This window comes from Eucalyptus grandis, chromosome 9, assembly GCF_016545825.1.
Source record: "Eucalyptus grandis isolate ANBG69807.140 chromosome 9, ASM1654582v1, whole genome shotgun sequence".
NCBI classification, from domain to species: domain Eukaryota; kingdom Viridiplantae; phylum Streptophyta; class Magnoliopsida; order Myrtales; family Myrtaceae; genus Eucalyptus; species Eucalyptus grandis.
In genome coordinates this window covers 25,284,308-25,299,665 of record NC_052620.1, presented here as the reverse complement: position 1 = coordinate 25,299,665, position 15,358 = coordinate 25,284,308, and the positions used below count along the sequence as shown (strand labels likewise).

Genomic DNA, 15,358 nt, shown 5'->3' with positions numbered 1-15,358 from the left:
AGCGAACCAGAGCAATCTCTGTCCAAATTGATCCTTCCTAGAGGAAAGACGCGAAGGGAAAATCATCGTCAGGAGCTTGGGGAAAAGTACTTATTTCTATGTACGCAGGACCGAAACAAGACGTGAAATTCACACTATGCGCGGAGGAAGAGCATACTTGGTATGATGGTCTTTCTATGCAAAGTATCATTTATCAGGTCTTCAAGAAAAAGTCATGAAGCATAGGCTAGATTTGGGCCCTGGGTATCTAAAATTGTATCTTCGAACTCCAAAAAATATTTTGACATTATGGCCCGCGAAAAATTATATGGCGTTTATTCACGGGACCTTTGCATGCTGTCTGCGCGGGACATCCTCATTGCCATTTCGCTCATCCAGGCTAGGGAAGTTTTTGTGGGGATAGATAATATATATAGAGAGAGACCTTTCACACCGTGAAGCGCCCGTGGCCTAATGGATAAGGCGTCTGACTTCTAATCAGACGATTGTGGGTTCGAGTCCCACCGGGCGTGACCTTTGAGACTCGGTTCAGTCTTTTCAATTTTTTGGGGTCTTCTTCTTCTTCTTCTTCTTCTTCTTCGTATTTCATTTCACTGACAAGAATCAGCAACAATCGGATTTAGTAAATAGGTCTAGAAACCGTTCCAGCTTCTCAATAGGGCTTTTGCTTCTTCAATAAATGTTTCTAATAAAATATATAATTCCTTGAAATTTAGGTTTATTCATTTTTATATAAGTATGTAACTCAATGAGAAATTTTCTTATTTGTCCAATTTCTAATGAATTAAGATAACCATTCATTTTCATATAAATAGTCATTATCTTTATTTATTTATTTATTTATTATTATGAGAGGAATTGATTGGGATTGATTTGATTTTTTGGGTCTTCTTCTTCTTGTTCGTTTTCATTTCATTAATAAGATTCAGCAACAGGAATAAAAGATAACCATTCATTTTCGTATAAATAGTCATTATCTGTTTTTTTATTATGAGAGGAGCCAATTGGGATTGATTTAATTTTTTGGGTCTTCTTCTTCTTGTTCCTTTTCATTTCATTAAAAAGATTCAGCAATGGGAACAAAAGATAACCATTCATTTTCCTATGAATAGTCATTCTATGTTCTTTTATTATGAGAGGAGCTGATTGAGATTGATTTAATTTTTTGGGCCTTTCTTCTTCTTGTTCGTTTTCATTTCATTAACAAGATTCAGCAACAGGAACAAGCCGTGGATTCAATAAACAAGTCTAGAAACGTTCTTTATGTTCTTGGATAGCTTCTTTCAATAAGACTTCCGTTTCTTCGGTAAATGTTTTAGTAAATATATAATTTCTTGGAATTGAAGTTTATTCATTTTTTATGTAACCAAGTAACTCAATGAGAAATTTCCTTACCTGTCCAATTATTAATGAATTAAGATAACCATTCATTTCCGTATGAATAGTCATTATCAGTTCTTCCACTATGACAGGAGCTGATTAAGATTCATTAAGTAATTCGCGTGACCGATCAGGACGGTGGTCCGGTCCGGTCTGTCTCCTAGGCTCTTCGCTCGGGAAGAAGGATGATGAAGAGCTGCTAATGTGGGGAGGACTATGGCGACGTTTCGACTATCGAAGTAGCTGAGTACACAAAACACGTGGAGAAGAGCGATTGGAAACTTTTGTTTCTTTCCAAGGTTATGGGGAGGACAATAAAACCGGGAACCACTCCTCCTGCTCTCCAGGTGATGACGGCGGTCATCTTTGTCGATCAGTAATTGTGGGCCGGCACAGGAGTAACTGCGTGTGGCCATGAATGGACTCAGTGACGGCGACCGTCACGAACAAGGACGATAAGAAAATCGCTATCCGTGCACAAAAACAGGGGACCACCCTGACTTCACTTGTCAAGAGTACTTTTCTCTTCTGGATAACCTGCAATGGCAGAACATGCCCGGGTCCCATTTTTATGTGGGCTTGGTTTGTAGCGTTTGATCGGACACAAGAAAGAGGCAAAGACATGATCTTCATATCGCGAGAAGCAATCGGTATGGACTCTCCATGTGTAAAGAGTTCTAGCTGTGTAATGACGACATACCGAGTGCGATGGCAGGGGAGGTGCTGAGAGGGAGTACTAGGATTGTGACGTGAGTGGCTTGAATTCTATTAGTCCTCTTGATTGATATCTGCAATGCAAGGCCTAATTCCTTGATGTTGTACAGTTCCAGATAATCTGGAGGTGTCCTGGAATCCGCTGTGAATACCCTCCATCGCCGCATCAACTTTCCATGGCCGATGACCACTCTGCTGGTGAGCCTCTGCTGCAGAACCTTACCGATGCACAGAACGAGAATCTGCCTCGCTCCGCCTTCGCCACTGTGCTTGTCAAATGGGTTTTCGGCATCGCCATGTGGCTCATCCTCGGTTTCTGGGTCGTGGTTTTCTTTCTTTTCCCCTCAGATGCCGGGACTGAGTTCCTGGAGAGTTGGACCAGCGCAACCACCGGAAGCTTGTACGGAACTACAGGTTCGGCTATTTTGATCACTCCTCGATCCTGAACTCAGCCTGCTAGCAACGATTGTCACATTAATGGTGCTTGAAACACCCAGCAGGGAGCTACTTCTTGTTGTGTAGCGGTCCGATTCTCATCATCACCTTTCTTGCCATAGCAAGTCTTATGGTTGATGGGAAGAAAGAGCTCCAGTTGTATGTTAAACCTCTAGCCAGTGTCCCTTTTTTGTCCCCGCATTTTTCACTGAACAAATTCACTTCCTCATACATCACCATTGAACATGAGATCTCAGGAAGACGACTAGCAGATACCCAAGGATTCGATTGCGGACATTTCCCATCCTGGTTGGTGGACCGTTCGGAGTTGTCTCAGCAGCTGAGTTTATTGGGATTTGCCTCTTTGCTGTGTTCACTATTTGGGCTTTATATGCTTACACCATGCAGAATCTCAACGTGTTATCGGAGCTCTCATTATCTTCCGAAGGGAAATGGTATTCCTTGTTCTAGCTTAAAATCATAGTGAAATTACGTGTAAAAAACCTCAAGTGTTATTGTGGTATGCGTCTTCTTGATTCTTAGTAAACAAGGCCGTTCCACTGGGTACTTTATTGTTCTTTGCAGGATTTTGATGCTTATACTCACTGGACTTCGCTTTGGTTCCATCGGGTTATACTGCTTGGCGTTTCTCTTCCTCCCAATTTCTAGGGGATCTGTTCTTCTTAGTATCATAGATGTCCCCTTTGAGCAAGCAACCCGGTATCATATCTGGCTTGGACATCTGACAATGTCCCTCTTCACTCTCCATGGGCTATGCTTCGTAGTTGCATGGGCGATGGAAGGTCAACTGCTAGATGAAGTGAGCCCTGGCGATATGCTTTTGCTTAAATGATTGTCTTTTCCTCTCTCCAATTGGCTTTATCTTTGTCATTCTTTTCGTTTCCTGTTTAAGGATCTGAGCATCGTAAGTGCTAGTCAAGACAGAACACGACATGAGAATGCACGCACAAATTTATGGCTCTCTTATAAGATGTATCTTAATATGTGATCGGTATCTGTCGTAATTTCCATTAAAAATTTCCGTAATCAAATATAATCGGACTTGATTATGCTGAAGTTCTTAGTCCATGACTCAGAATGTCTTCTCCAGATACTGCAGTGGGCAGATGAAGGTATTGCCGTTCTACCCGGGGTTATCAGCCTGTTGGCTGGTCTACTGATGTGGGTGACTACGTTGCCTCTGGTGAGGAAGAAAAACTTTGAGTTGTTCTACTATACACACCAGCTCTATGCTGTCTTCGTCATCTTTCTGGCTCTGCATGTCGGAGATTTTATCTTCAGTATAGCTGCAGGAGGGATTTTCCTCTACGTGATCGACCGGTTTCTCAGATTCTGCCAATCGCGAAGGACTGTGGATGTTATATCCGCGACCTGCCTCCCTGGCGGAAGTGTAGAATTGGTCTTCTCAAAGCCAGCAAGTACTAATAATTCTCATTTTCTTCATCGGCGGATCGTTAATTAGTTCCCTGTACCCTATTGGAGAATGTTCTACTATTTGAGTCTGTATTCTCTTGGTGATGCAGATCTGCGGTACACTGCCCTGAGTTTCATCTTCCTTCAGATTCGGGAATTGTCATGGCTTCAGTGGCATCCTTTTAGTGTTTCTTCTAGTCCTTTGGCTGGAAGTAAACACATCTCTGTCCTCATAAAGGTCCTAGGGGAGTGGACCTCCAACTTGAAGGGCAAGGTATTGCATATGTCCGGCACAGAAGGAGAATATGGACTCCGCAGTCAATCTCGGTCCAAGATAACAGCTTCTGTTGAAGGGCCTTACGGGCATGAAATCCCTTACCATCTGACGTATGTCTTATGATCTACTAGTACATCTTTCGTGATTAAGGGCGAGAATACAATAACGCATTAAACCATCAGCGATGAGTAAAACTAGGCAAAGTTGGACCCTTTTCATTTGAAAGAACCTATTCTGACCTTCATGAAAATAATCAGTGCTTCTAGATTAGGAAGTATTTTAAGATTGTTTCCATTTGATTTGGTTTTTACCATCAGGATCGTAAGTTCCATCTCTTTGTGACTATTGTCTCCCCTCTTTTTAGCGGATTCATACTTGAATTATTTGCTCTGGTAGATATGAGAATCTCATTCTGGTAGCTGGAGGCAGTGGGATATCCCCCTTTCTGGCTGTCTTGAGTGACATACTCCATCTTACAAATCAAGGGAAACCATGCTTACCAAAGAATGTCCTGTTGATTTGGGCCATAAGAAAATCCAATGAGCTTCGTCTGCTATCCACTCTAAATATGGAGTCGATCTGCCCTAACTTTTCCGATAAGCTGGACCTCGAAGTTCGTGTCTATGTCACCAGGGAATCGCATCCTCCACTGGTAAAGCTGACTTGTGTCTTTGACATACAATTTGCCTTAAATCCATGAACTGGAGAGCTAAGTGTGGTTATGATGCAGGAAGAAGGGAACATTGGCGAGGACATTAGCACTTCCGTGTCTCCTTTACTAAGGGGAAGTGGCATGTCCGTTCTAGTTGGTACGGGAAACCGTATATGGTCCGGAGCTCATGTCATCTCATCTGCGGTTGGCTTTGCTGTATTGATGGCCCTGCTGGACATCTTCTACATAAACCCTTTGAACATAGCCACATGGTGGTACAAAGGCCTCTTGCTTGTAGGATGCATGATCGGCAGTGCAATCATATTTGGAGGCCCTGTCATCTATTTATGGCATCGCTGGGAAAAAAGAGCAGTTGTTGCAGAGGAAGCCGATGATCGTGAGAAGGATGATGGGTCGCAGCAGAGTGAACATTTCAAGACAATGCAGGAAGGCGTAGTCCCAAAAGATCGCCCTGTTGCAAGGACTACACATTACGGCGCCAGACCAAACTTTGAAGGTACAATTTGCCATGTCATTCGGGAGACGATGTACTTGTTTTAGATGGAAATGATCTCACTCTCGGTAGTACTTAAAGAACTCAGCCCTTATTGATGCTTATGCTGGAACAATATGATCCCCATTCCCATCCTTGCACAGAAATCTTCACATCCGTGTCTGAGCGCTGGGGCAAAGTCGATATTGGCGTGATAGTGTGCGGTCCAGCAACTCTTCAGTCGAGCGTTGCCAAGCAGTGCAGGTCACAGAACTTGAGGAGGGGAGCGCTTCACCCGGTATTCCATTACAACAGCCACAGTTTCGATCTGTAGCTACCCTGTCAATGCTTTTCAATCTTGTCCGCGCCAAACTTGTGACTGATCCAATCCAGGAGCATTGATAAGCCTAGAGTAACTCATGAACAATCTTATAGGATCGGATATCGTTGTAATGTGGCGTGATGCAGTATTACGATGCTTGGTTAGATGATTTGTGTGCTCTGAATCTAAAATGCGAGACACCCAGATGAATGTTGGTGGACATTATTTCACTGATGCATTACGTGGCTGTACACTTCATGCGTTGATCTCTAATCCTCTTCTCTAATTCATAATTTTTCTTTATATGCTCAAAGGAGATTTTTTAAGACAGAATATTATTAAGATGTTGGGAACAATCTCAAATATTTTTTTGTTATTAGAATTTAGAATCCACCACTTCAAATATTTAAAACTGTTTGAAATTGGATAACTTTTTCTTTAAATTTCAAAAATGAAAATAACGTTTGGGAGAGCAGTGTCTTTCTCCCTGAGTCAATAAAAGGGCCCATTATTCTTCATATATTTAGTGAAAAAGTAAGCTATTGAGTTTTCGGTCAAACCTTTAGTATAATAAGTTTGGGATGATGACATATGTAATTTATGAAATTTGGCCCAACGTATTTTGTATTCCTTGAACTTTTAATTTATTCAATTTGATCCCTTAACTTTACTCTAATGTATAATGTGGTTTATGAACTTTTAATTTGTTTAGTGTGATCTCCAAACTTTTGCTATATATTCAATTTAGTTCTGAATTATGTGAAAATGTTCAATATTTTCCTTTTATTAATTCAAATTTAGGAACAACATTGAACATTTTCATGTAGTTCAACGATTAAATTAAACATGTACCCAAAGTTCATATATCACATTGAATAATTTAAAAATTCAGAAACAACAATACAGATTAAGTAAAAGCTTAGGGACCATATTAAATAAATTAAAAGTTAATGAATCACATTACACGTTGAGTTAAAGTTTAGGGGTCATTTTCTCTAAAAATAAAGTATCCTTAAGAAATGTAATAAAAGTTGCTAAAATATAAGAGCAGTTTTTACTTTTTGTGTTAGATATGAGAAAAGTTGGTAATTTAATGGGAAAAAAATAAACGTTGGTGTGTAACTCAAAAAAGAGGTGATTAGTTGAGAACTTGATGACAGAAAAGCTGATAATTACTTGATTGATAATTTCTAAAAAAAATTAGATTATTTCCAAGAAGTTCATATAAAAGTAGTAAACTAAGGATGCGTTTGGTAATATTTCTGTTCTGGGGAATAATTTTTGAACAGAATTAGTTTTTTTTTTTGTTTCTATTCCCAGGAATAATTTTTGAGTATAAGAACATGCTTGATAACTGCATAAAATTTCTATTCTCGGAAAAGAAATGTGTTTGGTAAAACCGTATAATTTTTTTTTTTTAGTTTTTTTTAATATTTTTATTATATTTTCCTTTTTTTCTTCTTTCTTTTTTCTTTTCTCTCCTTCTTCCTCTTTGTGGTCGATTGCTAGCGGTCGGCGGTCGGCTGGCCGAGGTTCGGCAAGAGCCAGCGAGCTCGCTGGAGCCTCACTTGATCACTAGTGAGACTCAGCCTTGCCTAGGTTGGGTGAGCGCGAGGCCAACCTTACGCCGGCTGGTGAGGCCCAGCCTTGCTGTGGCGTGGCATCTCTAGGGGCCGACGACCCTCTGGCAAGGTCGCCGGCCCTCGTTTGGCCGGTCGTCGGCGTAGACCATGGCTGGCCAAAGGAAAAAAGGAAAAAGAAGAAAAGAGAAGAAAAAAGGAGAGAGAGAAAAATAGTTTCTTGGAATTGTTCCCGAGAATAAAAAGTAACTTTTTTCTACTTCTTATTTATGTTCCAAATTTGTTTCCGGAAACAAAAAAATGGATTTTTCCCAGGAATAAAAGTTTTACCAAATACGTTTATGTTCTTTTTTTTGTTTTCCGGAATAAAAGAACAAAATTTTTTGTTCCAAGGAACAAAAACATTTTTTATCAAACAAGGCCTAAGTAGAAAAGTAAGTAAGTTAAGAAAGAACATATGATACTCGGTTAACTAGTTGTATGGAAGTTTGTAATGCAAAATTAGTTGATAATTTAATTGAAGAAAATTTCTCTAAACCAAGTAAATAAAAAAGATTGCTAATTTTATATAAGAGTTGGTAAGATAGGTAAACAAAAGTTTATAAACAATAAAATAAATTTTCTTTGTTAGAGATAAGAGATGAAGTTATCTATTTTCTCTTTTATAGGTAAGTTAAACTTCGTTTCGTCACAAACTCTTTGGGGATGACTATCTACAAGCCAATTGATGCCAATTGAGCTGATGCTAAAGCACAAGCATCAATTATATGTTGAGTTGTGTGGCATCACTCCGATATTACTTGTAGAAGATCAAGTGGAAACTAACTCGCAATAACATTCTTGATATTACAAGCAAGAGACTAAATATGTCACACCCCAAATCCTATAGGGATGAGGGAGTGACACGGCGATCCTTTCTTCAAAAGATGCAGCCTCAAAGTATACCCCAAATATCCGACTCTGAATAATTCCTGCAATATTGCTCGTGTTCTATCGGTCACTAATTGAGGCACCTGAAAAATATGATAAGAAGAAATTAATGAGCTACCATGGCCCAATGAGTAAACGTTTTTTCAAGCGAATCAAGCAATCACTATACATATTTAAAATACAAATATAACTCATTTTCGCCAAATCTAAAGATTTAACAAACCTTCAAGACCAAAATATAATATTTCTTACTTTAACATAATATATTCAAAGTAGAAATATTCAAGATAATAACAAGCAAACACCAATAGTCTAGCCCATTAGTCAATCTCATAAAAAATTACATGTTAATGATCCATTCTATTGATTAATCTCATGCCACATATTAATGGTTTATCCCATTGATCCATCTCATATGAAACCATACGACGATGGTCCATCCATCGAACTATGGTCACGGCATAATGCCTAATGAGAAGGTGACCAGAATTCCCCCTCTTGGTTAGGTTTCCACTTATTATTAGTTGGTGGCTCGGTTTGCAGGGATATCCTAGATTAATATGCACATACCCACACACCCCTCAATAGGTCACAAAGACACTGAGCATAAACCATCAACTCAATCTCCAGTAATCCACAAGCAAAATCATTTCATATATCAAAATGAGTTTCCCAAACCAATTCAAAATCCATTTCATAAACTAATTCACAATTCAAGCATTCAATATATAGATATCAAAGCACCTTTTCAAACCATATTAATCATAAACTTTTTAAGATACCTTTATAAAAGGTTTTACAAACCATTTATAAGCAATCATTCAAGTTGAAGTCAAAATATGACTTCCCCTTTCAAACAATAAAATGGCTATAAAAGTTAGGGGTGTAAGTGGTTCGGTTTGGTTTGGTTTTTTTGGAAAATCGAATTGAATCTAACCAATAAGAAAATTTACTGAACCAAACTGAAATCCGATTTGATTTGGCTCGGTTCGGTTTTTACTTTTTTTTTTTTTTTATAAATTTTAAACTTCTTTTTTTCTTTTCTTCTCTTTCTCTTTTTGTCCTTTGGCGATTGCCCAACCTTCGGCAACCAACCAAAGGCCACGACCGACAAGGGTTGGCCTCGCTAGCCTCAGGCGAGGTCGCTCCTTGCCGATCCCGATGGGGGTGACCCACCTAAGGCCCGCGAGGTCAACCCTCATTGGCCTCTGGTGAGGTTCTACCACACTGGACTTGGCGAGGGCGAGCCTTGCTTGAGGCCAGTGAGGTTGCCCCTTGCCAGATCCTAGTGAGGGCCACTTCGCCTAAGGTCGGTAAGGCCAACCCTTGTTGGTCGTGGCCTTTGGCTTGTCATCGAAGGTTGAACGATCGGCCAGAGGAAACAAAGATAAAGAAACTTAAAAAGAAAAAAATAGAAACATCAAGAAAAGAGTGGATTAAAAATTTAGATTTTATCGGTTTGGTTTGGTTAACTGAATCGATAAAAACCGAACTGATTAAAAAAGTTTCGATTTTCAATATTATCCGAATTGAATAAGAACCAAGCTGAAAAAACCAAACTTTTCGGTACGGTTTTTGACACCCCTAAGTAAAAGCTCGATCTTGTTGTATGCATTCTATTTATTAACTCATAGCATACTTAATATATAATGTTTAAGCAATTCACATAATCCAGCACAGGTTTCAATAGGAGTAGCTGAGGACGGTCGGTCTGGCCCGGTCCGTCTCTTAGCTCTGGAGGAAGGACGATGAAGAGCTGCTGATGTGAGGAGGACTGTGGTGACGTTTCGACTATCAAAGCAGTTGAGTACACAAAATACACGTGGGCAAGAGCGACTGGAAACTTTTGTTTCTATCCAAGCTCATGGGGAGAGTAAGAAAACAGGGACTACTCCTCGGCCACTCCAGGTGATGCACGGTGGTCATCGTTGTCGATCAGTAATTGTTTGCCGGCACGATCGTAACTGCATGTGGCCATGAATTGACTCGGTGACGACGACCATAAAAGACAAGGACGATGCGAATTTTCGTTTCCGGGAATAAAAACAGGAGAACCAGGGGACCACCCTGACTTCTCTGCAGAGTACCCTTCGTCCTGGATAATCAGCGATGGATAAAACATGGCCGGACCCGATTTTTATGTGGGCTTGGTTTGAAAGTGTTTGATCGGACACCAGTAAAGGCAAAGACGTGATTTTTATCTCGTGAAGAGCATTGAGTACAGACTCTTCATTTGTAAAGAGTTCTAGCTGTGTAATGTCGACATCCCGAGTGCGCTGGCAGAGTAGGTGCTGAGAGGGAATACTAAGATTGTGACGTGAGTGGCTTGGATTCTACTTGTCTTCCTGACTGATATTTGCAGTGCAAGGCCGAATCACTCAAAGTTCTACGGTCCCGGATAATCTGAAGGTGTCCTTGAATCCCCGTGTGAATACCCTCCATCGCCGCATCAACTTTCCATGGCCGATGACCACTCTGCCGGTGAGCCTCTGCTGCTGAACCTTACCGTTGATGCACAGTGGTCATCGTTGTCGATCAGTAATTGTTTGCTGGCACGATCGTAACTGCATGTGGCCATGAATTGACTCGGTGACGACGACCATCAAAAACAAGGACCTGCATGTGGCCATGAATTGACTCGGTGACGACGACCATAAAAAACAAGGACGATACGAATTTCTGTTTCCGGGCATAAAAACAAGAGAAACAGGGGACCGCCCTGACTTCTCTGCAGAGTACCCTTCGTCCTGGATAACCAGCGATGGATAAACATGGCCGGACCCGATTTTTATGTGGGCTTGGTTTGAAAGTGTTTGATCGGACACCAGTAAAGGCAAAGACGTGATTTTTATCTCGTGAAGAGCATTGAGTACAGACTCTTCATTTGTAAAGAGTTCTAGCTGTGTAATGTCAACATCCCGAGTGCACTGGCAGAGTAGGTGCTGAGAGGGAATACTAAGATTGTGACGTGAGTGGCTTGGATTCTACTTGTCTTCCTGACTGATATTTGCAGTGCAAGGCCGAATCACTCAAAGTTCTACGGTCCCGGATAATCTGAAGGTGTCCTTGAATCCCCCGTGAATACTCTCCATCGCCGCATCAACTTTCCATGGCCGATGACCACTCTGCTGGTGAGCCTCTGCTGCAGAACCTTACCGATGCCGAGAATGGGAATCCGCCTCATTCCGTCTTTGCCACTGCGTTCATCAAATGGGTTCTTGGTGTCGCCATGTGGCTCGTCCTCGGTTTCTGGGTTGCAGTTTTCTTTCTTTTCCCCTCAGATGCTGGGACTCAGTTCGTAGAGAGTTGGACCAGAGCGACCATGGGAAACGTATTCGGAGTTACAGGTTCGGCTATTTTTATCTCTCCTCGATCCTGAACTCGGCCTGCTAGCTATGATTGTCGTCTTATTGGTGCTTGAACCACCCGGCAGGGAGCTTCTTGTTGTTGTGTAGCGCTCCGATTCTCGTCATTGCGTTTCTTGCCATAGCAAGTCTTATGGTTGATGGGAAGAAAGAGCTCCAATTGTATGTTGAACCTCTAGTCACTGTCCATTTTTTGTCCCCGCATTTTTCACTGAACAAATTCACTTCCTCATACATTGCCATTGAACACGAGATTTCAGGAAGACGACTAGCAAATACCCAAGGATTCGATTGCGGACATTTCCCATCCTGGTTGACGGACCATTTGGAGTTGTCTCAGCAGCTGAGTTCATTGGGATTTGCCTCTTTGTTGTGTTCGCTATTTGGGCTTTATATGCTTACACCATGCAGAATCTCAACGTGTTATCACAGGTCTCATTATCTTCTGAAGGGAAATGGTATTCCTTGTGCTAGCTTAAATCTCCAGTGTTATTGTGGTATGCGTCTTCTCGATTCTTAGTAAATAAGGCCGTTCCACTGGGTACCTTATTGTTCTTTGCAGGAATTTGATGCTTATACTCACGGGACTTCGCTTTGGTTCCATCGGGATATACTTCTTGGCGTTTCTCTTCCTCCCAATTTCTCGAGGATCTGTCCTTCTTAGTATCATAGATATCCCCTTTGAGCAAGCAACCCGGTATCATGTCTGGCTTGGACATCTCACAATGTCTTTCTTCACTCTCCATGGGCTATGCTTCGTAATTGCATGGGCGATGGAAGGTCAACTGCTAGATGAAGTGAGCCCTAGCAATTTGCTTTTGCTTATATGGTTATCTTTTCCTCTCTCCAATTAGCTCTATCTTTGTCATTCTTTTCGTTTCCTGTATAAGGATCTGAGCATCGTAAGTGCTAGTCAAGACAGAACACGAGATGAGAATGCACGCACAAATGTATGACTCTTCTATAAGATGTATCTTAATAAGTGATCAGTGTCTCTGGTAATTTCCATTTAAAATTTCCGTAATCAAATATAATCGGACTTGATTATGCTGAAGTTGTTAGTCCATGACTCAGAATGTCTTCTTCAGATACTGCAGTGGGCAGATGAAGGTATCGCCGTTCTACCTGGGGTTATCAGCCTTTTGGCTGGTCTACTGATGTGGGTGACTACGTTGCCTCTGGTGAGGAAGAAGAAATTTGAGTTGTTCTTCTATACACACCAACTCTATGCTGTCTTCGTCATCTTTCTGGCTCTGCATGTCGGAGATTTTATCTTCAGTATAACTGCTGGGGGGATTTTCCTCTTCGTGATTGACCGGTTTCTCAGATTCTGCCAATCGCGAAGGACAGTGGATGTTATATCCGTGACGTGCCTCCCTGGCGGAAGTGTAGAATTGGTCTTCTCAAAGCCAGCAAGTACTAAAATTCTCATTTTCTTCATCTGTGGATCGTTTTTTAGTTCCTTGTACCCATTAGGAGAATGTTCTACTATTTGAGTCTGTATTCTCTTGGTGATGCAGATCTGCGGTACACTGCCCTGAGTTTCATCTTCCTTCAGATTCGGGAATTGTCATGGCTTCAATGGCATCCTTTCAGTGTTTCTTCTAGTCCTTTGGCTGGAAGGAAACACATCTCTGTCCTCATAAAGGTCTTAGGGGAATGGACCTCCAACTTGAAGAGCAAGGTCTTGCATATGCCTGGCACAGAAGGAGAAAACGGACTCCGTAGCCAATCTCGTTCCAGGATAACAGTCTCTATCGAGGGGCCTTATGGGCATGAAATCCCTTACCATCTGACGTATGTCTTATGATCTGCTAGTACATCTTCGTGAATAAGGGCGAGAAAACTATAACGCATGAAACCATCGGTGATGAGTAAAACTAGGCAAAGTTGGACCCTTCTCATCCTTCATAAAAAAAATTAGTGCTTCTAGATTAGGAAGTATTTTAAGATTGTATCCAATTGAATTGGTTTTTACCATCAGGACCGTAAGTTCCATCTCTTTGTAACTTTTCTCCCCTCTTTTTAGCGGATTGATACTTGAATTATTTGCTCTTGTAGATATGAGAATCTCATTCTGGTAGCTGGAGGCAGTGGGATATCTCCCTTTTTGGCTGTCTTGAGTGACATACTCCATCTTACAAATCAAGGGAAACCATGCTTACCAAAGAATGTCCTGTTGATTTGGGCCATAAGAAGATCCAATGAGCTTCATCTGCTATCCACTCTGGATACGGAGTCAATCTGCCCTAACTTTTCCGATAAGCTGGACCTCGAAGTTCATGTCTATGTCACCAGGGAATCGCATCCTCCACTGGTAAAGCTGACTTGTGTCTTCGACGTACAATTTGCCTCGAGTCCATTAAGTGAAGAGCTAAGTGTTGTTATGATGCAGGAAGAAGGTAACATGGACAAGGGCATTAGCACTTCCGTGTCTCCTCTATTAAGGGGAAGTGGCATGTCCGTTCTAGTTGGACCAGGAAACCGTACATGGTCCGGAGCTTATGTCATCTCCTCTGTGGTTGGCTTTGCTGTATTGATGGCCCTGCTGGACATCTTCTACATAAACCCTTTGAACATAGCCACATGGTGGTACAAAGGACTCTTGCTTGTAGGATGCATGATTGGCAGTGCAATCATATTTGGAGGCCCTGTCATCTATTTATGGCATCGCTGGGAAAAGAGAGCCGTCGCTGCAGAGGAAGATGAGGATGGTAAGAAGGATGACAGGTCGCAGCAGAGTGAACATTTCAAGACAATGCAGGACGATGTAGGCCCAAAAGATCATGCTGTTTCAGGGACTACACATTACGGCGCCAGACCAAACTTTGAAGGTACATTTTGCCATGTCATTTGGGAGACGATATACATGTTTGAGATGGAAATGATCTCACTCTCAGTAGTGCCTAAAGAACTCGGAAGTAGTTAAAGAACTCAGCCCTTATTGATGCTAATGCTGGAACAATATTACCCCCATTTTCATCCTTGCACAGAAATCTTCACATCCATGTCTGAGCGCTGGGGCAAAGTTGATATCGGGGTGATCGTGTGCGGTCCTGCAACTCTTCAGTCGAGCGTTGCCAAGCAGTGCAGGTCACAGAACTTGAGGAGGGGAGCGCTTCACCCAGTCTTCCATTACAACAGCCACAGTTTCGATCTGTAGCTACCCCGTCAATGCTCTTCAATCTCGTCCATGCCAAATTTGTGACTGATCCAATCCAGGAGCATCGATAAGCTTAGAGTACTCATGAACATCGTATAGGATCGGATATCATTGTAATGTGGCGTGATGCAGTATTACGATGCTTGGTTAGATGATTTGTGTGCTCTGAATCTAAAATGCGAGGCACCCAGATGTCCGTTGGTGGACACTGTTTTACTGATGCATTATGTGGCTGTACACTTACTGTGTTGATCTACTAATCCTCTTCTTTAGTTCATTTTTTGTTCTTTATACGCTCAGAGGAGATTTTTAAGACGGAATATTATTAGGATGGTTTGGGAACAATCTCAAATATATTCTTGTAATTAGAATTTAGAATCCACCACTTCAAATATTTAAAACTGTTCGAAATTGGATAGCTTTTTCCTTAAATTTCAAAAATGAAAATAACGTTCGGAAGAGCAATGTCTTGCTCCCTGAGTGAATGAATAAAAGGGCCCATTTATTCTTAATACATCTAGTGAAAAAGTGAGCTATTGAGTTTTCTCTCAAACCTTAGGTATAATAAGTTTGGGATGATGACATATGTAATTTGGGCTAATTCCAAAAAAAA

General features: G+C 41.3%; 2 protein-coding genes and 1 non-coding gene across 4 annotated transcripts; all 3 read left to right on the top strand.

The window, feature by feature from the left end:
* Positions 1–439: 439 nt before the first annotated feature.
* Positions 440–512, top strand: TRNAR-UCU. Its single transcript has one exon. It is a non-coding gene; the product is annotated as a tRNA-Arg (tRNA).
* A 1,456-nt stretch (positions 513–1,968) lies between these two features.
* On the top strand, positions 1,969–5,980 carry LOC104418731 (ferric reduction oxidase 7, chloroplastic). Of its 2 annotated transcripts, XM_039301428.1 has the most exons (11): positions 1,969–2,129; positions 2,205–2,292; positions 2,443–2,508; positions 2,595–2,688; positions 2,787–2,984; positions 3,115–3,349; positions 3,641–3,968; positions 4,074–4,350; positions 4,637–4,892; positions 4,971–5,409; positions 5,550–5,980. In XM_039301428.1, exons 2-11 carry the CDS (start codon positions 2,271–2,273, stop codon positions 5,717–5,719), a joined length of 2,085 nt encoding a protein of 694 aa, XP_039157362.1. In that variant the 5' UTR covers positions 1,969–2,129; positions 2,205–2,270; the 3' UTR covers positions 5,720–5,980. The 2 variants fall into 2 exon arrangements, with proteins under 2 accessions (XP_039157362.1, XP_010028466.2); XM_010030164.3 differs by having other exon boundaries at positions 2,205–2,508.
* A 4,951-nt stretch (positions 5,981–10,931) lies between these two features.
* On the top strand, positions 10,932–15,036 carry LOC104418730 (ferric reduction oxidase 7, chloroplastic). Its single transcript, XM_010030162.3, has 9 exons — positions 10,932–11,564; positions 11,651–11,744; positions 11,843–12,040; positions 12,145–12,379; positions 12,671–12,998; positions 13,103–13,379; positions 13,644–13,899; positions 13,978–14,416; positions 14,576–15,036. The coding sequence occupies exons 1-9, from the start codon at positions 11,327–11,329 to the stop codon at positions 14,743–14,745; spliced, it is 2,235 nt and encodes a 744-aa protein (XP_010028464.1). The 5' UTR covers positions 10,932–11,326; the 3' UTR covers positions 14,746–15,036.
* Positions 15,037–15,358: the final 322 nt, after the last annotated feature.

Bases quoted from the DNA above. Each gene is read 5' to 3' on its own strand.
- LOC104418731 (XM_010030164.3), top strand. From the start codon at position 2,271: ATGGCCGATGACCACTCTGCTGGTGAGCCTCTGCTGCAGAACCTTACC. The intron at 2,509-2,594 runs GTTCGGCTATTT...AACACCCAGCAG, and splicing joins AAGCTTGTACGGAACTACAG to GGAGCTACTTCTTGTTGTGT. The intron at 3,350-3,640 runs GTGAGCCCTGGC...TGTCTTCTCCAG, and splicing joins AAGGTCAACTGCTAGATGAA to ATACTGCAGTGGGCAGATGA.
- LOC104418730 (XM_010030162.3), top strand. From the start codon at position 11,327: ATGGCCGATGACCACTCTGCTGGTGAGCCTCTGCTGCAGAACCTTACC. The intron at 12,999-13,102 runs GTACTAAAATTC...TTGGTGATGCAG, and splicing joins GGTCTTCTCAAAGCCAGCAA to ATCTGCGGTACACTGCCCTG. The intron at 14,417-14,575 runs GTACATTTTGCC...ATCCTTGCACAG, and splicing joins CGCCAGACCAAACTTTGAAG to AAATCTTCACATCCATGTCT.